The sequence below is a fragment of the Anguilla rostrata genome, chromosome 1, assembly GCF_018555375.3.
Source record: "Anguilla rostrata isolate EN2019 chromosome 1, ASM1855537v3, whole genome shotgun sequence".
Taxonomy (NCBI): Eukaryota; Metazoa; Chordata; class Actinopteri; order Anguilliformes; family Anguillidae; genus Anguilla; species Anguilla rostrata.
Genome location: NC_057933.1, coordinates 78658362 through 78681129, shown reverse-complemented (window position 1 = coordinate 78681129; position 22768 = coordinate 78658362). Strand labels below are relative to the sequence as shown.

Here is a 22768-nt window from a genome sequence, read left to right as displayed (position 1 = left end):
TTTTCTGTGAATAAATATTTAAATATGTATTACTGTTTCACAGGGACTGGTGTGACTCCTGCTATTCATTAGTGGGGGAACAGCCATAAATATGCTCGTCAGCGTTGCCATGGAGGCGAGATTCAGTTGCCGAGGTCCTTAGTCAACAACCATGTGGTTCCGCCCCCTTCTCCTCTCTCTCTCTCTCTCTCTCTCTCTCTCTCTCTGTCTGTCTCTCCCTCCATACCACCCCCCCCCCCCCCATGCCTGGATTCAATGTGGAATGCTATAACTCTCTCTCTCTCTCTCTCTCTCTCTCTCTCTCTCTCTCTTTTGGGTTTTTCCCACTCTTCGTATCAGACGTCCGGACAGCGGGTGAATTTCGGGACGGCCCGACCGGTCATGGCTCTGTCCTTCTCCTACTTCAGCCCGGGGCAGGGAGGGGGCAGCAGGTGAGTGGTGAGGTGTTAATTTTTTTTTTTTTTTCACCGAGTGCACCGAACTTGTTAACCGAAAAGAACCATATACCGGCACAGGCCTTTCATGGCTGCTGGGGCTGGGTCGCCATGCCGACTGTCTAGAACAGGAGTTCCCAAACTGTGAGTCAGGACATACTGCTGGGCTATAAAAGGGCTGTGATTCATCACAAGATGCTTCGATATATATATATATATATATATATATATATATATATATATAACTTTCTGCATATAATACACATTCCATAAGCGCTAACACCAGCCAAATGAAACACTGCAGTTAGTCACACACACAGCGCAAGCTGAAGTGTGTATACTCAGATGTGTTTTCCGCCGCACGTTAAAACATGTGCTCTTCGTATTTTAACATGCCGTGCGCACATTTGGCAGCATTTTTGGAAACTGGCGTCTGATGGAAAATGTATGCGCTGGTAGTACAGTGTGATGATGGGGAATGCTTGGGAGCTCCTGGCTGGGGAGTGCTGTCAATCATATTTATATGGAGAGGATGGCTGTGTTTTTTTTTTTACTTCCTCAGAACTGAGCGTAGCGGGTCTGTAAGAGCTCGTGTTGTGAACGAGGGCCATGGCCTACTGCTTGAGGGCAGAGGTGGAAAGTCCAAGGGGTCGGAAAGTAACAGTCCTGCCGTGTGTTTCTTCCACCCATGAACTCGGCCGGCTAATTAGCTGGCTGAAGAACTGTGCTCATTAGCAAATCCAGGCGACTGTAACAGAAATACCCGGGGAGGACTTTAACTTTCTGGACCTGGATTTCGCACCCCTGCTGAAGGGCAGATGGCTGCTGGAGGGTAGACACTAGAACCCCTCTTTCTCAAATCACAGAGAGTCCTGAGAAATGCTGGTTTTTCTACCTGGGAGTCAGCTATGAAGGCACTAATCGTTCAGTTACTTACTTTGGGAAAAAAGAAAGAAAGGAAAAACTAGAACTGTACTTGGATTCAAGGGCCAGATTTGAGTATCCGTGCACTAGACTGAATTTGGAATTGCAGACCAGACCATTCCTCTCAAATACTGATGGGGTTGCAACAAATTCATTATGAAAACACTCATTGGTTTACTATATTCAATGTCTCAGTTATTGCACTGTTCACTTCCCCCTCTGACTCACTAACTCACTAACTCAGTAACTCAGCAATATACTATCTGACTTTTTCACTCAGTAACTCACTACCTCACAAACTCACTCAGTAACTCTCACAAACTACTTTCCACCCTCCTCTCACTCACTCACTCACTCACCTTAATTCCCCTCTTTTGCCTCTTCCCTCACCATTCACGCTTTCCCTCCACCCCTCATACTTTTTACTAGTACATTCCACCTTTCTTTACTCTCCTCTGTCCACCCTTCTCTCCTTCACTCTTTGGTCCCCACCCAGTATCACCGTCTTTGGCTTGTCATACATTCACCTCTGAGTTAGTCACCTCCCTCAGTACCCTTTTGTGTGTCGTTTCCTCCATTCAGTTCCTTTAAACCTTTTCCATTTTTTAAAAGGAGATATACACACCCTGCGCTGAAAACAGAACTTGGCATTGCTCAAAGTAAATCTTACAGAAATTCAATAAAAATAACATCACGCATTTTCTACAGCCGCGCCAAGTGTTGGTGTCAGGTGTCTAAGATTACGGTCGGTCTGTGCTAAATGTGGAAGCTACGACAAGGCGCGCCGACTGAAACTTCGAAGGAATCTGGCGCCATCTACCGGACTTGAGTTTAATGTGCCGCGCGTCTCTTAGTTGATAGTGCGACCTGATGCGCTATCATAAAATGGTGAACATGATTGGTTGCAAAGCTGTAAATGCAGAAAAGCATTAACACGTCAAATACCATTGAGTTTACTGTTTACTGTCAAGTCCCTCGCTTCCTCAACGGAAGCACACACAAGGATTATTTTTCCGTCGATGAAAGGGCTTTGTCTGTGTGCTGTATTAATTATTGGAAAAGCAGAAAAAACATTAGTTTTGTGGTGAAAAACAAGGAACAGAGGACACGCCTGTACAAATGACAGATAGAAAACATCCTAATTTTGGGGCAGAAGATGTAAGTGTGTGGGCGTGTGTGTGTGTGTGTATGGGGGTGGGGGGGGAAAGTTCCTACACTCGTAGAGGATGGGCTCTGATTTTTTAACAGAATGTACAGTACGACACCGACTCTGATTGCTCTAATAAACCAATAAGGAAATGTACATTAGACGAGACGTACCCTGCATATCGCATTAACACGATTCGTTTATAATATCTCGCCAGTCTCGTTCGAATGGATTTCTCATGTAGGCTTTACGCATGGTGCAGACGTGGGTCACGTGACAAAGCTTTTTCTTTTTGGCCGTTGCGTTGTGTACGTATCTAAGGCAGGAGAGATTAATTCTCAAGTGACATTCTGTTGCCTCACAGCCAGCACGAGACACCTGAGGAATAACGTCATGTGTCACCTGCCGTACGCTCAGGTGTCTGTTTTACAAGGGCACCGCTGCATGGGGTATTATTATTGCAAAGTGGAGGCCGTGCCAGGCGTTTTGTTTTGGGACCAATAAAAGAAGATAAACGTTGGACGTACAGGGTGTAGAAGAGCGGCCGCTCAAAGTATTTAGAGAAAGAGGGATGTGCTCGGTGGTGTTCGCGAGACAGTGTTTCCAGGCTTCACGCGCGTTCGTCAGGCCCGTCGTTGCACTTCACGCGCTAGAGTGAGAAGCGCCTCGAGGGGAGTTGAAGCTGTCGTGCCAATTTCACAGTCCCTGTATTCCAGAAAACAGTCCCCTCATCCGACTTCAGCTCTACAATAATATATGGGGAGACATCGGCATTTGTCCTCAACTGAGTGTTTTACTTGAATCAGTCCAGAACTTAACGCAGTACCCTTGCTAATGCGCCCGTCTCTGTGACTGCAAAAATATTGGAGAAACAGGGTTTTTTTGGGAAATTGAGAATAATATTAATTGCATGCGTTAAAACGTAAAATGTTCACTAGCGTTTCGGCCTTTCTGGCCTGAGTGCAGTGATCCAGATATATAGGCTGTAGGATACATATACATTATTATTATTATTTTTTACATTTCATCTTGTATTATTTCTTCTTATTTTTATTTGTAGTTTTATTGCTGTTTGTCATTGTGTTTTGTTATTTTCCCTGCTATACACGGGCACACTTGTGAAAGAGACCTCGGTCTCAAGTATACGCCCTGTATAAATAAAGGAATTATTTTTAACAAAGGAAGAAATTCCGGATTCTTACGCAGGATTTTATCCGCCCGAGAATCTGTGCCATGCCGGATGTCCCGCACAACCAAGTAAACCAATGAGGGGGTAATGAATATCCGTGAATTGCCGGCCTGTTTCCAGGGGCGACGGTCCAAGTAAACAACAGCCTCTGGCGCCCGTTGAAGCAGTACCCCGGTAGTGATTGGCAGCTCGACCTCACTCTCAGCCACAGAAAGGGTTACCAGCCTTCTTAGAAAGTTTATTATCAGAATAACAAGGCTCCAGTAAATCTAAATTTCACCCCTTTGGACTACTCTGGACGTATCTTGTATCATACAATATATATATATATATATTTAACTCGCATTATAGTTAACAACAGCCCCGTGTTGTATCGACTTGAAAACCTGGACTGTTTGTGGAGTTTAGAGATGGCCAACAGTAAATCGAGCTTCAGGCGGACTACGTCGGCGGGTTATCGCATACCGGATAGATCGGCGGTCGCCCTGACATCCCATTCCTCCGCCTCGGTGTGCAGGCAGCAGCCGGGCAGGACGCGGAGCACCGGGGGCGGCCCAGCACCCGCGCCGGATCCAGACACGAGAGACCCAGTCAAACAGGATCAAGTGTGGAGGGAGTACATTCAGACAGAGTGGGCAGGAGTCAAGCAGTGGTAAGGATGTTTTAACATTTAATCCACTAGTGACAAGACTTGTTGTGATGTAACTTGTTGTGCGTATGTGCATGTGTAATACAAATATAAAATGCAACCACATTATTTACGGTGATACGCTAATTATTTTTTCGATCAGGAAGTAGAATTTAAATGTTTGTTCCTGAGAGGTAGAGAGCTGTACCAGCTACTGTGTCTCATCGTTACCGGTGGCACTAATCCCTCGATCGTTATTCGATACGATGACCCCAGGACGGTATCGTCTACCTGTGTGGATAGACGTGTATTGTGAAGGCTGCGAACAAACTTTTCATCTATTCATATTCTTGGATACCTAACACAAAACAATATTTTTATCCATTATTTTAGTTGAAAATTCTCCATATTAAAATATAATTATAATATAATGCCATACTTAATTTTTTTTTTTTACGATCTATATTGTATTATTTACCGTGTTAACAACAAAATAAATGCAGGACCAATGCAGAAAATCGATAGAAACTATTTCTAATATCGGATCACGGTGGAACTGTCAACCTTCTGCTCACTTCGTTGCTTTTTTTCTTTGAATCCACAGGCAAAAGAACTGGGGTTTCCTCACAAATTATGACCAGCTGGTAAGATGTTTTTAATGTGTGCGCATGGTGAGCAAACGCACACACAGGCACTCAGGCACACACATGCACACATGCCTGCGTGCATGCACACACACACAACGGACACGCACACAGTGTCTGCAGTAATTACACTCATCCAACACTCTTGACACTAACTCCTATTTTCAAAATGTTTTGTGGAGTAAGTAAGACCACGACTGTAAGTAGTAAGTCACCCATCAAAACCGAACACCTAAATTAAGTTCAAACTTAATGCAAAATTCCCTCAGTTTTATAGTTGTTGAATTTAAATTGGTCCTATTTTTTTTTTTTTACATTTTTCACACAGTAATCTTGTTTATTCCAGAGACCTCCCGACTCACATTGTGATATTAACAACTTTATTCAAGTTTGAGCACAAAGCACATTGCGGACAGATTAAAGCTGCACTGTGTAATGTCTACACAGTGTCAGTTAGGTATATAATCGCGTTGACCTGCTAAATATTACATTATAGACCCTTGAGCAAGGTACTGAACCTGAATTGCTTCAGCATATATCCAGCTGCATAAATTGATACCATGTAAAAATAAAAATAAAATAAAAAAATAGAGTTAAAGTCGTGCGCTTTTCTCTGGATAAGAACATCCGGTACAGTAATGTTCAGTGAACTTTGTGTAATTTTGACCCCCTGTCCCACCCCCTGTCCCCCCCCCCCGTTGTCCCCAGGGGCGCCCTCGAACAGAGACCCCCCTCCCCAGCTATGTACCCGTGTTTTCGGACAGCGTCCCCAACACTACCAGCCAGGCGCTGGGCAGCCGGATGTGCACGGACCTGGGCCAGGCGCTGATCCGAATGGACAACCTGCTCCTGCTCAGCTCCGCGGGCCACCGCAAGACCAAACCCAGCCCGGAAATGCAGCCCTGCTAGAGCCAGGCCACACCAGGCCACACCAGGCCAGGACCATAGACTGTATGCCCAGGGCCAGAGTGCAGTTCTCTCGAACGTCACTTGTGAACTGAACTCAGGAGCGTCTGATGCTCCACCAGTCAAATGAAGGTATACACACTCGGATACTCGCGTTTGATTGGTCGAGTGTCACATGCTCCCCGAATGAAGTTCACAGGTAAAAGTTCTCCAGGGCAGAAGATTTAGTGGACTGGGCCGTCTGCCCAGAACTCGCTAACACTCGTCTTTCAATGTCTACCCCAGTCCTCTAGGGGGCGATAGCAACCTAACACCATTTTACCTCCGAATTTAGAGTCTTCCTTTCAGGTTACATGCGTCTTCTTCCTGGTTTGTTTGGTAAGTGACGTGATAAGATTTTAGTGAGAAAACAGATGATACGTGAATGTAATGGATTTTAGACAGTGTGCTTTGAAAATCAACATGAAACATGACTGTTCTTTTTAAAATGTCTTTTTACAATAATCTGCCAATATTTCCTTTTAACTGCACTATTTCAGTAGGTTGTTAATATTTCAGTTATATAACAGCTTTACAAAACTTTTTTTTTCAATGTCTGACTTAGCCATTGTCCAAATGAATATATCTTTGACTTGGACAAGAAGTGGAGGGTTCTCCACTTTCCAAGAGAGAAGGTCTGAATCGTCCTCTTCCATAGGTGCACAGATAGGGGACTTCGTGCCAAAAGCTGTCCTACAAAGTTTGTCCCTCTGCTGCTTCCGTAGGCTGGTGTGTTTGCAGCTGTGAATCAGCTAAGTTTCTTCCATTAATAAAGATGCAAACTTTTGTATAAGTCACTGTTAATGTTCAGCATGTGAAACGCCCACAAACATACACAAACAGTTTGAGCCAACACGTGTTAGATTCTCCTCGATGTGCACATTGCATGGTTTGTTATTTGTCTCAAATCAAGCACATTTATTATTTTAAATACTTAAAAGCTTTACACACCAGAAAAAAATTAAGTGACATGAAAACGTAATCAGAACAAATATTCAGAACAAAATTCTTTCCAATCACATTTTTGTAACAGTAACATTAAATTATCAAGAAAAAAGAGACTGGCTCGCGAGGCTAAGGATCTACAGGAGTGCTTTCAACTCCTTATAAAAACAAAAAATTCTTCTTCCACCAAGCAGTGTTTACAACGTGAGGGACTGAGTGAAAATCTGGAGCAACACGAAAGCTCAAATCCTGTAAGAGTGTGATGAAAAAGGACTCCGGAGAGTGACTTGCCAGGCAGCCATTTAAATCCTGCAAGCATCTGGTCTTTCTGTAGGGTTTCCTTCTTATCATTTTTTTTTAAGATGCAATTTATACATTTTCGTAATTCACAGAGCCAGACGACACAAAATTGTGTGGTGCCAAGCTACTTGCAGTGTTCGGCTCTGTGAAGATCATTTTGAAGCGCGTCCAATTTTTTTATTTTCGTCATTGATTTGTTTTTAGGAAAGGCATTGATGTATTTTTGACAAAAAACGATTTTGAAAATGTCTCAGGGTCTTTCTTCAATGACTTTTCATCTTCGTAAACAAAAAAGTGCTTTCTACTGGGTGACTCATTCGGCTAGGACACCATGCTCTGGGGTATGGATGAGTCCCACAGTCTCGGATCGAACCCGGACAGTGCCAGCGTCGTCTGTGGCCGGTAGCTCCATAGGGTGAAGCACAATGGGCGATTGTATTTGTCCAGGGTACGGGAGGGTTTGGTCAGTTAGCGGGTCCGCATTTCATCGCACGCCAGGTGCCCGTGGACTGCATAACAACGACGCACACGAAAAGGTCTTCCTCCGCCTCAGTTCTGTGTGAGCTGAGCTGTGGGCTGCGGTGTGAAAAGAAGCAGCTGGTGACCGCAGAGGAGAACCCGCAAAATGTCTACACTTCTCCCAATCAGCGGTAGGGTCTACGCATGAATGCGGCTGTGGTTTCAAGTAGGTGGACGTCCCAAATTAGGGAGGGAAAACGGGCCACTACAGGTATATGCGCAGCAGGCAGGTAGGTATAACTGCAAGGCGGCAGCCTTCCGAAAATGTCGATCGTCACACCGCGGACACCTGCTCTGCGGGGCCCCGGAGGGTCACGGGAGGGCAGGGGTTGCCGCGGCAACGCGCCCCCCAGTCCAGGAGGGAGTAGAGCAGGGGGTTCACACCGGCGCTGAGGGCCCCGAGGCCCAGGAAGGCTGGCCCGGCCGAACCCGCCGCGGCGCCGGGCCGCGGGTCCGACAGCACCAGCGCGTACGCGGGGGTCCAGCACAGCAGGAACGCGCCCACGCAGCCCAGGACGCGGACGGCGGAGGACCTGGTCGCCGGGCCGCGCCCCGGGAACCGGCGACCCGCGCTGCACAGCCTCGCCAGCAGGGGGCAGTAGCAGGCCAGCATGGTGGCCAGGGGGAGGAGGTAGCCGGCCGAGACGGCGCCCCACTTCCACGCCGCGGCCCAGCGCCGGGCCCAGGCCGGGAACGCCGGGGCGCACTGTGGCTCCGCCCACACCGCGCCCACCGACACCGGGGTCGGCCCTGATGCTGGCACCAGCCCCAAATTTGACCCTGGTGGCGTCGCGCGGTGGTCACTGGACGACACAGAGACAACTGAGGTCTCCTGAGGCCCTGTGCTGAACAGATTTTGGGGCGGGGACGCGGACGCGGACGCTGACGAGGCCCCGGGCGTCAGCTTAGTAACTGTAGCGCCCTCTGCTGGGGGCTCAAAAACGGGCCCGGATTCTGTCGCCGAACGCAGCAGCACCGGTGCAGAATCGGCTCCGGAGACTTGGGAAAGGACCGGGTCTGAAGCCGGCGGCGGCTCTGGCTTTGCCCTGGCCAGGAGGCCAGCAGGAGCGGCGAACAGCAGCGACGTTAACCTGCGGAAAGAAAACAAACACGCTTTTAAAATAGGTCATTTCCGTTAGGCTTTCGCTGCACAGTTGTGGCTTTAACAGAGGTAGCAAACAGTGCAATCGAGCTGCGCACAAAGATATTAAACAGCAAGAGATGATTCACTCCCAGTACTCCACTAACTCACTTGTACTATGTCAAAAAAATTAAAACACTTAAACTTTTTTTTCTTTCGGGTCTCAGGAGGTTATTAGTGTTAATGTTGGTAAATAACAAATATTGGAGAACCCCACTCACCAGATTAGGCAGCAAAGTGCCCCCCAGGTCCTGGGACTCCCCCGCTGCCCCCACCCCGGCCGCAGCAGGAGCAGCCCCCGGTGGAGGCTGAGAGCGACGAGGGCGAGACCGGCACTCAGGTGCGCCAGGTAGGCCAGGTACAGGTAGGCCCCGCAGAGGGCGTGTCCCAGCGCCCAGGGGTCCCACAGCAGCAGGCTGGGCAGGCGCAGGGACAGGGCCAGCAGCAGCAGGCCGTCCGACAGAGCCAGGCTGCGCAGGAGGGCGTCGCCGGGACGGCCCGGACGCGTCTGCGCAGCCAGGACTGCGCAGTTCAACAGCAGCCCCGTCGCCAGAGCTGCGACGCATGTCGCTGCGAGCAGGAGCCTGGGCAGGTCTGTCGCCGGGGCTGCCGGCAGCTGGGCGGACATGGGGCCTGAGAGCACCTGTCTGTACCTGCAGATGAGGGCTCGGTACAGGTGTGCTACCGTGTGTGAGTCCAAGTGCTGGAGCGTGTGAGTGTGTGTGAGAGAAAAGTCGTCAGGATGTCATCAGGATGCTGGAGACGTTTCCTGCAGGTGTGTATCTCAGTGCATGTGTGTATCTCAGTGCAGGTGTGTATCTCAGTGCAGATGTGTATCTCAGTGCAGGTGTGTATCTCAGCTCAGGCTATGTATCTCAGTGCAGGTGTGTATCTCAGTGCAGGTGTGTATCTCAGTGCAGGTGTGTATCTCAGTGCAGGTGAGTATCTCAGCTCAGGCTGTGTATCTCAGTGCAGTTATGTATCTCAGTGCAGGTGTGTATCTCAGCTCAGGCTGTGTATCTCAGTGCAGGTGTGTATCTCAGCTCAGGCTGTGTATCTCAGTGCAGGTGTGTATCTCAGTGCAGGTGTGGATCTCAGCTCAGGCTATGTATTTCAGTGCAGGTGTGTATCTCAGTGCAGGTGTGTATCTCAGTGTAGGTGTGTATCTCAGTGCAGGTGTGTATCTCAGTGCAGGTGTGTATCTCAGTGCAGGTGTGTATCTCAGTGTAGGTGTGTATCTCAGTGTAGGTGTGTATCTCAGTGCAGGTGTGTATCTCAGTGCAGGTGTGTATCTCAGTGCAGGTGTGTATCTCAGTACAGGTGTGTATCTCAGTGCAGGTGTGTATCTCAGTGCAGGTGTGTATCTCAGTGCAGGTGTGTATCTCAGTGCAGGTGTGTATCTCAGTGCAGGTGTGTATCTCAGTGCAGGTGTGTATCTCAGTGCAGGTGTGTATCTCAGTGCAGGTGTGTATCTCAGTGCAGGTGTGTATCTCAGTGCAGTTGTGTATCTCAGTGCAGGTGTGTATCTGAGCTCAGGTTATGTATCTTAGTACAGGTGTGTATCTCAGTGCAGTTATGTATATCTCAGCTCAGGCTGTGTATCTCAGTGCAGGTGTGTGAGACAGATGGCAGTCGGATACCTGCAGATGCTCTCTACCCTTCGGGGCTTATATCCATTTGGTCGGAGACCCGCTTCCTGGAAACGGCCCCTGACGACGCCGGACCCGTGACTTCCTGGAGCCTCGGCCGCCGGGCCTAATTGGCTGTTTTGCCCGTGGAGGCACACGCTCCCGCGCTGCCCAAAACGCGGCGTACGCCCGCCAGAGCGGGGCGTCCGAGAAACGAGGCGGAAGAGAACGGGGCGGTCCTGGTTTGGGAAGGGGCGAGAGGGGGGGGGGGGGCTCCACCGTGTCAAACCATCCTTTACCAAAAAAAACAAAAACCACACACACAAACCTGACTGCTTCCCGTCACGACACCAGTTAGTTTTTATTTGTCAGTTGTTTTTGTTCTTGTTCCTTTATTTCCCTCTGATGTAATTACTGAATCTATTCTCGTACGGCGCAGATTTATTTTTCTGAACAACAGTTGAATCCTTAGACATTTTTAAAAGATAGCATTGTGATTTTTTGAAATATTTACACTCCCATAGCATACTGAATGAATATTATCCATACGGTATATATGTGTATATGTGTGCATGTGTGTGTGCGGCAAATGCTGTCTCTACAAGAACTATGCACTAAAGCAGATAGAAGGATGTGTTTGTGTGGCCATATAATTTCAGAAAACCCTCTTGTTCAGAGCAAATTACGGAGTTGTTTTTATGCCCAATTCCTGTTTACTGCACAATTAGGGGAGCAAGTTGGGTTCTATACCTATACGACACAGAACCCCATTGTGGGAATCAAAATCTGCAACTACATTTCTAACCCGACTCCTTAATTACCTTTTATTTCCTTCTTCAAATTTCTCTCCGCTGTTCAGTGTTTAAATTTGGTGCTTAACAAGTGTTTAAATTGACGCTATTGTAATATTTTGGTGTCTTATGTTGTCATTGTGTGAAACTGTTTGTGCTGCTTTTCTTTGCCAGATCTCTATTGCAAAAGAGATGTAAAGAGATGTGAGACTCGTTTGGTAAAATAAAGTTTAAAATTAAGTTTACTGCACTGCCACCCTCAGTGATGATGATGATGATGATGATGGTGATGATTATTATTATTGCTATGACTGTCCATAATAATAATAATAATACTAATCGTAATAATATATAATATTATTGATACTAATTATTATTATTTATTTGTTTTTTCTTCTTTTTTTTATCTCTTATCTTTTTTTATTATGTTAAGGGAAAAGAACCCCATAGTATTAGGATAAATTGTAAATCCTAGAGGGAAGGTTTTTACTATAAGCCCTTTGGGGTTTCTTACCTCTCCTGCACAATCCCTGCTAGGTTTGCTTTTATATACTTTTGTTTTATCACTTACTTTGTGTGAATAAAAAATATATATTATTATTATTATTACGGAATTTAGCTATGAGCCAGGAGGTCTGAAAAGAGCCATTGCATTGAATATGTCTTTACGTTTAAAAATGCGTAACAAACTGAACCACTGATCTCGTATTTTTATATAGGAGCTCGACGTGAACTAGCCCTACACTGAAGGCGAATTTGCTCAGCATTTGAACAAGCGTCTCATTCAGAGCGAGAACCAAGTACAGACTTGCGAATTGTGCAGTTTCTACTACGGGTCGCCCGGAGGGTAAAAAACCTACCGAGGTGATGTGTGCGGAAGAGAAACCCAAAAATGCATTGCTCGATTAGACGCGGATGCGCTGGAGTAACTTAACGCTGCCAAGATAAATAGAGGACCTCCGAGAGGAGAGACCGGGCAATAAAAATCCATCTCTACACGGCTCAACAATGGACGCCAATATGATGCTTGATTTCGCCAACTTCAGCACTCTGTTCGTGTGCATGGTGCTGAAGTTTCCGCAGATATTCGTACTAATGCAGGCGAAATCGACCAGGGGCGTCAGCCTGAAGAGTCTTCTGTTAGAGCTAATCGGGTAAGCCGAGTTTTACCTAGAAGTAGCAGCTGCACTAAAACCTCCTGGTTGACAAATTGACCTTCTATGAGATGTATTTTTAACAAGATTTTGATATTTCAATGTATCTGTTTCATGCTGCATTACTTCGCAGAGAAGCAGGAAAAACTCGTGCAACCAAATATGTCTCTTGTCACAGCTAGTCAAATTAGTCCGTAACTTTCCAAGTTATGCAACGACACAGAATTGCCGATCAGCGAGAGAAGCGGCTATCGTGGTATGGTGTGTTTAACACAAACGCATCGAAGCAAAAGGTCTCCTTTGTAGTTACCCGCCAGAAGTAGCAAGGAAACTTAAGGCAGCCGTTTCCTTTCTGAAAGTGCGGTTGCAAGTGATTGCTGCCTGTGTTACGTCGTTAAATACGAGGCGTTATCTGTATTGTGGCTGCACCGATATGCACCTTGAAGAGCTAATGCAGTGCTTATCACGAATACAAGATAACCTGCATAAAACTCCTGATTGTGGTTGATGTTGCTAAAAAACCCAAAAAGTTTTCGAAATGATTAATACACTTTGATTCATTTTACGACGTGTGTGTGTAGCGCCTCCCTGCCAGATTCCAAACGGTGTAACTATACGACTTGATATTGCACCCCACCTGCCCCAGCTTTGGTTTTTAGAAAAATCAAAATTTAATCAAATCAAATTTTTTTGCTCTATGAACTACGCGGGTTCACTCCTGTACTTCAGCACAGTCCCATTTTTAGGGTGCACTTGCAGCCTGCAGCTGGTGCTTATACAAATGTCAGATCAAGATATGATTGAACACATTAAATTATTAAGAGCAAAAGTTGTCACAAAATCCTGAAATGTATCGACCCTCGTGCATCCCTAACTTAACACATGACTCTTTTAGGCCAAGATCAGGAATACCTAAATCTGGCCCTCAAGGCTAATATTAGGTGACTGCTAGTTTTTTTTGTAAATGAAAGCCAAAAGTACTATTGGCATTGAGGGCCAAATTTGAGCTTCCCTGGCCAAGATCAACTTGTTCTGAGTGAACAAAGGATGTGGTTATCGCATGATACAAGTTCAGCGAGATATGGTGCTTCCAAGTTTTTTTTTAAATTTTTTTTTTAAACAGAGCAGGCCTATTGCTTACTGAAGCACGTCCTCCTTTCTAGTAAATCTCTACATTGCGCATAAGCTGCACATTGTTTGGCTCACAAGCTTTTACACAATTCCCAAAGTATTTCAGTGAGATCAGAGAGCTACCTGTTCCTGTTTTTTTTGTGTGTGTGCACATTTGTAGGCCTATTTCGCAAGTGTGTATTTTCCCTCCAAAGAAAAGCTGTGTAGTGGAGGGAGGGGAAACACAGGTTCTGTCTTAGAGACAGTGGTGGAAAATCCAGGTTCAGAGAGTAGAAGTCCTTCCCGGTGTTTCGTTCCAGTCACCTGGATTTGTTCATTGGCGCAATTATTCAGCCAGGAAGTCGAACTAATGAGTGAAATCAGCTGGCTGAGTTCACGGGTGGGGGAAACACATGGCAGGCCGGGACTTTTACTCTCTGACCCCTGGACTTCCCACCTCAGCTTAGAGGAGCCAATAGGGATTATCGATTGTGGAGAAGAGTAGTTACAAGACGCACGATCGAGTGCACCTGGTCATTAAATATCAATATGTAAATATAAAATAAATATGTAAATATAAAATCAATATGTAAATATAAAATCAATATGTCAATATAAATATTAAATATCATGTACACTGGAGCTCTCCTATTGATTTTTATTGGACTCTGTGTTGTGTGGCGTTTTGGAAATATAACCATAGTAAGCAGTGGGGGAGGGGGTGACCAGTGTGACTTGAGCATTATAGCACCAGTGGTGGGTGTGTTGGCCTGCGTGAGCTGCGATGGGCCCTGGTTTTCTGAATGATGCTCGCAGACGTTGCTGCCTCAGCACGCGGCGTGCGTTGCGTGATTTAAGGTTTAGCGGACGTTCGCGGTCCGTTCAGGAGAATCCCGTCCCCTAAAAGGCTCGGTCTCCCCCACAGCTTCCCGGACCCCGAGTCTGGGCCAGGTGAGGGTTGGCCCGGCAGGTAGAGGGCGTGTCGTCGCGTGACCGAACGCACACGCGTGTTGTCTGCACGCGCAGAGAAGCGCGCGGCCGTGCGGATCCATCCCGTGCTGCTTTGCTGTCGCCGGGTCGGGTGCCGCTACGGGGTTATGCTACACCGCCACAGAGAGAAGTCCCAGTCCGTGTTAGCCAAGGCTGCTAACAAGTGCATGTAGCTTTAGGCTATGGCTGCGCTCCAAGCGGCTTCTTTCACTCGACACAGGCCTCTTCCGTCACTCCACGGTGCCCTCTGGTGGTTCCATTTGGGCACACAGCTTGCTTTTTGATGACTCGGTAACATTCGGCAGTGAAAAACTTTTTGTTTGTTTGAGTGTGTGTGTGTATGCGTGCGTGTGTGTGTGTGTGTTTCTGTGTGTCTCTGTGTGTGTGTGATTGTTGTGCGGCTGACTTGTTTCTGCTGCTACGTGCGGTTTGGATCGCTGCAGCTCTAATGCGCGTTTTGGTGGCACTTTCAGCGCTTGTGCTTTCTCATGGTGACTTTTGGGTGATGCTTTTCACCCACATGTGCCGTGTGTGACCTGTCATTTAGAATAAACAAATCACTGCTCACCTCTGCTTGCATGTTTACGTGTATGAACATTCAACATGTGCAAAGAGGACAGTCGAGTCCAGAAATTTCAGCCCCCCCCCCCCATAGCAAGCGTGAATGGGACCCTAAACAGAGGAAGGAATGTCTTGTTATTTAAGCAAGGCTTAGATGGAGAATGCTAATGCTAACACAAACGGGAATGGGAATGTGGGTGTCGAACAGTAACAGTAACCGGCTGGTTTTCTAGGAGAACATGTATGAGCTGGTCCTGCCCTCTGAGTTAAAATAGACCTTACACTGGAGTGAAGTAACACTAGCAGCTCCAGACATGGTTGCCATGGAACCGTAGCTGGGGTGTCAATCTCCAGTTCCATCCAATCAGCAGCCAGTTTAGGCCTCGGAACAGAGGTGTGCAGACTGTTCAGCCAATCAGTGACTTGCATTAAGCGCTTGCGTCAAGTTCAGGAACACATCAAAAAAAAAAACCAGCAGACCCTCCAGGATTTGAGTTTTGGATCCCTGAACTACCATGTCACCTGGCTCTCACGGAATTACAGTGTCACCTGTGTGTTCATTCAGGTTCATCGTGTTCATTACCTACCAGATGTACTACGACTACCCACCCCCCACCTACCTGGAGTACCCCATTCTGATCGCTCAGGGTAAGGTCAACATACAGTTCACAGTGTACTTATGCAAATACAATATAGGGAAAATGTACTGTAGTATATCATCAAGATACTGCAAGACTTCACTGTGGATGGACAGGCATAAGATTCATTGAATTATTGCCACTTTCAGATACTGCAGTATTGTTGGTACATTGTTGTGAAATATATTGATCCTTATATTTTCTAAAAAAAAAGTACACATATTTGCAATATCACGGTATATTGCGTGTCTGTAATTGCAGAAATTCTCAAGTTACAAAATGGGTAAAAGTAAAATGGTCCAGGAAATCGTTACACAGACTCTTCCAAAAAAATATATAAATAGTAAATGCCTGTCATTCAAAAATATTGATATCAAAAGCTTCGAGCCGTGTGTGTATGTGTGTGTGCGTGTGTGTGTGTGTATGCGTACGTGCGTGTGTGCATGCGTGTGTGTGTGTGTGTGTGTGTAACTGAAGATGTTCTCTGTCTCAGACGCCATTCTGCTGCTGATGATCCTCCACTACAACGGGAACCTGCGGCAGAGCCTCAGTACCAATCACTGCTCACGTACAGCTCCTAAGCTCAGCACTACCGTCATCGCATGAACTCTCTACGTAAACCCTCACAGCTCGTCAGTAACAATCATCAGTCAGCTCTACAGTACCAATCACCCGCAGCTGAACACCTACAGTAACCAATCACATGAAGCTCAGCATCTAAAATAACCAATCATACGCAGCTCAGCGTCTACAATAACCAATCACATACTTTTGTACAATACTGCTTTATAATGCACCTTAAATAGCAGATGCACACACTTCCTTTGGATCTGAATTTATTTATTTAGTTATTAATCTTTCCTCTGGAAAACGTAGGTACTCCCAACAATGCTGCATAACAGATTGGATAAACTATATTTCTAGTTACTCCTAGTAGCTGCCTAGACACTACTAGGTCAAGATGCCTGTTTATTAGTACGTACGCTTTTTAATTAGTGAAGTTACTAACTCCAGGCAGCGCTACAATGTCTTTCCCACACATAGCCATGTGTATTCTGCTATGTAGCTTTGAGGTTGTCTTTGTTGGTGTTGCTGACGGATTGGCTAGCTCACTGGTCTGTCCATTAAGCCTACAAAGAAAAATCACTGGCGACTGTTCACTAACCACTGTTTCCGCAAATGTGTGTCCACACAGTCCCAGAATGCAGTTGATATTCCCTCCTGCTAATCTGTCTCTGAAGTACCCGTGAAACATTAATAAGCATCATATGAGCATCATATCTAGACTCTTAATCTCATTATTGAATAAGTACCACATTTCGCAGAGACTTTAATGAAAAATAATCATTGGTCCTCGATAATCAAGTATCATTTTATGCCTAAACCTTGTTTGAAGAATAATTAAAAAGATATCATATTTAAGTGGAAAACCTCGTATTACCATAGCAACAGTCTACCCGTAGTCACTTTTATATATTCACACATTTCATATATTTACACACGCTGTGTAATGCAGGACTGAATCCTTCCCTTCTCTCTCGAGTCTCAAACTGGTTTTTGGCTGCAGCAGTAGTGTTCACAGGCAGAATGCTAATGCTAACGCTAACCATGATAACGGCACTGTTGACTTGACCCAGCTGACCAGGTTTGTAGGCGGCTGGCAGCTTCTCACCCTGCAGAAGTGGATCATTGACCTGGCCATGGTGAGCATTTCCAGTAGCGTTTGGTTTTCACTGGCCCGAGAAACCGTGGCCCACAGCCCTGCTTGTGTTGGGAAACAAACGTTGTCTTTTTAAGGGATACGTTGTTCGTTCGGTAAACAAAATGGCCGTTATAGAGTTTACGTCTACAGCTGTTCACCATCTGACATTTTAGCAACATTTCTTGATAAGTACATGAATGACAGCCAAAGGCTGCTCTAGTGTCCTTATATGAAACGTTCTACCGTGATCCAATCGAACCAATGAACCAGTGTAGGTGTGTACAGCCAATTAGCTCATTTAGTCAGAGTACATTTTGTGAAGTGTTACTAAATTGCATTATTATGTATTATTTTAGCAGGTGTATTAACAGTCCCGTTTGTTTTATTTTGTTTTGTTTTTAACGTGTCCTGCAGAGCCTGTGTACTCTCATCAGTGCCGCCAGTAAGTTCGCTCAGCTGCAGTGTATGTGGCAGGCCAAGGATTCGGGCCAGGTCAGCGCCCTGTCCTGGGGCATGGCCACCTACACCTGCCTGGGTGAGTCCTGTTCCCTGGGGGGGGGGCTAAAGCTGGGGTCTCCAAACTGGGTCAGGTCCCACGCAGGGATGGGGCCCGTGATGACACAGAAAAGAAATGACACCTGTTACCTACACTGCGCTACTTACAGCATGAAATCAGTTGTGTTAGCATGTTTGTCCATATCAGTGCTTTGCTGTAGTTTTTTTTCATGACTTTGCCTTTTCTTAATTTTTGATGTACAACTCCTATTCAGCCAGGATTTTCACCACAGTCATGATGACAGGAGACATGCAAGGTGGGTTGGCTTCTTCTCTCCGTCCTGACCCCCCACCCCCTCCAAATTTTGCTTTGTTTATTGCTGTTCCAACCTCATGTTGTCCTGTGGCCTGGTTCTATATATAATATTCAGCATCACTCATTCACATAAATGTTTATTCCCCTATCATATCTGTATCACCCAAAATAGTATGCTTAAGTGTGGACTGGGCCATGCCTGTGATAAATGTGTGTATGGTTGTTCCTATCCTACCCCCCCACCCCCCACAGTTCTGGTGAGGTTCATCGTCATGGCGATACTGAACGGGTGGGTGACGGCGGTGGTGCTGCACTACAGGCGGAAAGGAAGCAAGCAGGACTGAGCGTCGGGCCCGTCGCCATGGAGACTCCTGCGCTTCCTGCGTCTCACCGGGCCTCCTGGTGATCCTCAGAGGTGACCAGCCGCCACAATGCCCTCGCGCGAGAACCGCAGTGCACTATGGGAGTGAACCACGTTAAGAGGAAGCAGCTGACCGTACCGTACTGTATCTGCCACGTTGCATCTACTGCACAGATGCAGAAGACAAGTATGCAGTGGCACAAACCCCCCAAACCTTTTAAGTGTACTTACCTCAGCTCCCTGTCTGTGTTACACACCACCACTTCATCCTACACATTCCAGAATTACACTCATTTCATTCCTGTCCCAGAACTGTGCTTCTCTGTTTCATTCCCATCCCAGAACTCTGCTCCACTTTTACATTCCAGTCTCAGAACTCTGCTCCACCGTTTCATTCCTGTCTCAGAATGGATTTAATTTCAGTTTCTGAAACATGCTTCCTGCCATTAAGAACCCCCCACCCCCCCCCACAGTGAGGAGGGGGGGTCCGTAATGGGAGCATAGTGTAAAGATGTGTCTCTAATCCCAACCGTGTTGGTTCTGTGATTGTGTTATATGAGTCAATAAAAAAACCCAAATCTGCTGTGTAGTGTGTACCGGTCCATCTTCCCAGTACTCCATTTTCTGTAGTTCCATGAACCAATAAAATGCTAAAGTAGATAAGTTAGGACTCCACACTCTGAGGAAATAACTTTAACAATTTTTTTTTTTTTCCAAAACTACATACATTCATATACACAATTTCATAAAATCACATTCAAAATAAAAAGCCAATGTAGAACAAAGGATTCAAAAACAGAGGGCTACATAATTTTATTGTCAGGTAGGTTAACAATCTTTTCTCCACTCTTTCCAGCAGTATAAAACATGCAGATTGAACATAGCACTTTATTTAAATATAAAGGTGGACAGGTCATTATAAATAATACATTTTCTAAGATGGCATGTAAAGTATATGCTGTATATATATTCATATATTGTGTGCCATTTTCCAAACCCTGGACATTATCAGCTAATTCACACAGCACACCAAAACCTCCAAGTACGATTGGAGCTACATGAATAGACTATACAAAAAAAAAAACAAACATAAAACCTTCCAAAGGCTCTACAGCAAACCGTAAATACTTTAGTGCTTGTGGATATATCTGCAGTGAAGTTTATTTTTTTTCCTCCTTTTTGTTTTTTTAATTTTTTAAATTTTGCTTTTAGTAAAAAATAGGTCAACTCCTTTGTTCCATCTCAGGAATAATAAAAATAATACTTTTCTTCTCGAGTACGAGCACAAGGATCAGAAGGCAAGTATGTAATGGAACTTTGAGGCAACTGTAAGGTCCACACACACACACACACACACACAATAGTGATAATGAACTTGCACCAACGACGCTCAATCCTCCAGAAATTAAGCGCATATTTCTTCCAGTGCCCTTCCTCTCTCACTCGCTCCCGCTTCCTGTTCAGATACATTCGAAAAGGAAGTGCGGCTGTCCGATAGCGTACGGCACGCCGATTACGCCATGCGGACTCGCTCTCGCACTCCCACACACGGCCCACAATGCCCTGCAGGACAGCGGAGGGCTCCGCGCTTCTTTTACGTCAAGGCATTTGCATGAAAGGACTGGCAGGCAGGATGTCAAACTCGAACTGCCTCAAAGTAAATGTCACCCAAAAAAATGAAAATAAAAAAACCTAGGCTGCTACAACATTCACGCGCTTTTAAACTTTTTAAAACTTTTCGATTTTAAACTGTGAAGATCCTGAACATATGCAGGCAGCCTTACCCACCCGCAGACACACCCAAATTCATTCATAAAGCTGCTTCTGTGAGAACGTTTTTTTTTTTAAATGCAATAATGCAGTGTTGAGCGTCGGTGCCAAACGCTCTTATTTGCAGTACAGAATGCGTGTGCGTGTGCAGACTCGCTGTTCATGCGCGTGAGCGGATCCAGGTCGCTGTGCGGGGCAAGCGCAGCACTTCCAAATGCATGCATGCGACACGTACATTTGGGAGCACGCGTGTGACAGATCGTAGCGGTTTATGACTCCGTGCCACCTGGAAAGCGACCAGCGACTCCGCCATTTTAACCGTAGTTTAAAGACGCTTCTTGCTGGGAGGTATTTTTTTTTCTTCTTCTTCTGAAACACAGTTTAGCGTATTTTTTTTTTGCCGTTCCTTGGTTACTGGTCACATGACTTGCGGTCCCCCGGTTAGTGTTATTCACTGGAGATTCACTGTGGTTCTTCCTGGTTGCCCCCCGGCCATTTTGGTGCAGGCGTGTCCCTTGAGCACGCTGGGATGTCGAGGTGTACCGTGAGGAGACTACGGATGGCCTAACCTCCAGCACTACACTCCCATTTGTTTTTTGGCCTGGCTGTTCCAGAATAATCTCCAGAGGGCTGCGAGAGAGAGTGTGGGAGCAGACAGACAGACAGACAGACAGAAGGAAGTAGGCAGGTTTTTGGAAGCGCCTACAAGTCGTCATGGAGACCAGCAACCCAGTCTGTCCGGCCTGAACCAGCTCAACGGACGTTCGTCGCAGAAGCCAAGTGCCGTGACCCAGGATAGGAAGAAAATTTTTTTAAAAACAAGGTCTTTAAAAGAAACTTTTAAAAAGTAGTATTTGTGCATTTTTGTTTCGGTTTTTGGATATGCCAAGAAAGTTCAGTCTTTTTGAGTTAGGAAGAAACACCCGTCACCTTTCAGTTCCACCACATCCCCAAGCAAAGACGGTTAACTGGAGAGAGAGAGAGAGAGAAACAGAGAGAGGGTTAGATTCACCACAGTGACGCCAGCGCCCTGTTTGGAGTTCCTCAGAGCTCACCAACACAGATTTTGCAACTTCTGTAAACGCAATATCAAAATCCACATACGCTCAGATTTTATTAAAGGATAACACCGGTACTTCTCATTATTTCAGTATCGTCAACATATCCTACAAAAAGACTAAAACTGTTGATGTTTCTGCCAAGTTCTGAATGAATTTATCCTACAAACAATTACAGTCCATCTCGCCCATGCTGATGTACCGGAAGTCATACAACTCCATTGTTGTCCTAAAAAGTATTAAAAGAGTCAAAGTTTTGGTATATAGGATATGCGGATGATTCTGAAAAAATGAAAATGACCAGTGTTATCCTTTAAATGACTCATTGTAGCCTGCTGTCATTCACAGCTCTAAAACACCAAACTGCAAAAAACCATGGAACTTCATTCCTGTACCATGCACAAACGCACACACACGCACACACACATGCGCGCACACACACACACACACATGCGCGCACACACACGCGCACACCAGTAAAAGTACTCGACATGCATCACAGCACACGCCGTGCGGCCAGGAGAAAGACTCAGAATGACAGCTGTGGATCGGGCCTCTGGGTCGCATGTTTTATTGCAAAACTTCACATTTAACTCAAATATAATGCAGCAAACAGAACTATACAGCGTGTGATTAAAATTGCTCTAGGGTAAAGTTTAGCGTTGTGTGAACGCATCAGGATCTGCTGATGTTTCCACTGTCTTCCCGTTTCATCCTGGGGACCTCTGATCTGGGCGGGCTAGAGGAGCAGGGACAGCCAATCACAGACCAGCATTACAAGGGCCAGCGCAGGAACAGCCAATCACAGACCAGATTTACAAGGGCCAATAGAGGCACAGCCAATCACAGACCGGAACGACAGGGGTAAATTAATCTACAGCACTGTGCAGATAAAACTACAGAACTACACAGATAAAACTACAGCACTGCGCAGATAAAACTACAGCACCCAGGGGCATAAAGCTGTATTGAAGAAGTTCTGAGGAAAAAATAAATGTTGAAAAAATCCACTGCAACCGAGACAGAGCAGCCTGAGGCTGGGTAATCTTCACAGGAGGCTGAGAGAGAGAGAGAATCAGACCTGACTGAGACATGAAGGAGAGCTAGGGTGGTATTATAAACCAGGCCTAGAGACAAACTGCAGCTTCCAACCGTTAGAAAATCCAACAGTACCCACAGTATACTGGTACCCTGAGCAACTAGTGCTGGGCGATATGCCTCAACGATGATTATCGATCGTAAGAACGATCACCGCCATCATGCAGTGCATTACCTTTCTTTTCGTCTCTGTCTTTAATTATACCTGCTATTACACAGTAGAAAACATCCAAACTTCAGTGGCCACATAAAATGCTTCCAGGGCCAGATTTCACCACTG

The 22768-nt window shown here is 45.9% G+C and overlaps 3 protein-coding genes across 6 annotated transcripts in view; 2 read left to right on the top strand and 1 right to left on the bottom strand.

The window, feature by feature from the left end:
- The first annotated feature begins 213 nt into the window (after positions 1–213).
- On the top strand, positions 214–6704 carry c1h2orf50 (chromosome 1 C2orf50 homolog). Of its 2 annotated transcripts, none has more exons than XM_064302812.1 (4): positions 214–431; positions 4212–4346; positions 4927–4966; positions 5675–6704. In XM_064302812.1, the coding sequence occupies exons 1-4, from the start codon at positions 256–258 to the stop codon at positions 5873–5875; spliced, it is 552 nt and encodes a 183-aa protein (XP_064158882.1). In that variant the 5' UTR covers positions 214–255; the 3' UTR covers positions 5876–6704. The 2 variants fall into 2 exon arrangements, with proteins under 2 accessions (XP_064158882.1, XP_064158892.1); XM_064302822.1 differs by having other exon boundaries at positions 215–431; positions 4046–4346.
- Positions 6705–12072: 5368 nt separating this feature from the next.
- On the top strand, positions 12073–19144 carry slc66a3 (solute carrier family 66 member 3). The gene is made up of 7 exons (XM_064302798.1): positions 12073–12389; positions 15616–15698; positions 16182–16234; positions 17317–17391; positions 17805–17925; positions 18161–18202; positions 18454–19144. Exons 1-7 carry the CDS (start codon positions 12244–12246, stop codon positions 18543–18545), a joined length of 612 nt encoding a protein of 203 aa, XP_064158868.1. The 5' UTR covers positions 12073–12243; the 3' UTR covers positions 18546–19144.
- A 206-nt stretch (positions 19145–19350) lies between these two features.
- Positions 19351–22768, bottom strand: part of rock2a (rho-associated, coiled-coil containing protein kinase 2a) — a 72619-nt gene continuing 69201 nt past the window's right edge. For 2 of the 3 annotated variants that reach the window (XM_064302759.1, XM_064302749.1), the window contains one exon: positions 21939–22129. In XM_064302759.1, the coding sequence (XP_064158829.1) occupies positions 22066–22129 (64 nt within the window). In that variant the 3' untranslated portion in view covers positions 21939–22065. Of the gene's footprint in view, positions 21301–21938; positions 22130–22768 lie in introns of those variants that run through there. The other variant, XM_064302781.1, reaches the window with a different exon arrangement.

Coding starts and splice junctions, on each gene's coding strand:
- c1h2orf50 (XM_064302812.1), top strand. CDS start 256: ATGTGGAATGCTATAACTCTCTCTCTCTCTCTCTCTCTCTCTCTCTCT. Junction 432..4,211: donor GGGCAGGGAGGGGGCAGCAG/GTGAGTGGTGAG, acceptor CTCGGTGTGCAG/GCAGCAGCCGGGCAGGACGC. Junction 4,967..5,674: donor TCACAAATTATGACCAGCTG/GTAAGATGTTTT, acceptor CGTTGTCCCCAG/GGGCGCCCTCGAACAGAGAC.
- slc66a3 (XM_064302798.1), top strand. CDS start 12,244: ATGGACGCCAATATGATGCTTGATTTCGCCAACTTCAGCACTCTGTTC. Junction 12,390..15,615: donor CTTCTGTTAGAGCTAATCGG/GTAAGCCGAGTT, acceptor GTGTTCATTCAG/GTTCATCGTGTTCATTACCT. Junction 17,392..17,804: donor GGATCATTGACCTGGCCATG/GTGAGCATTTCC, acceptor CGTGTCCTGCAG/AGCCTGTGTACTCTCATCAG.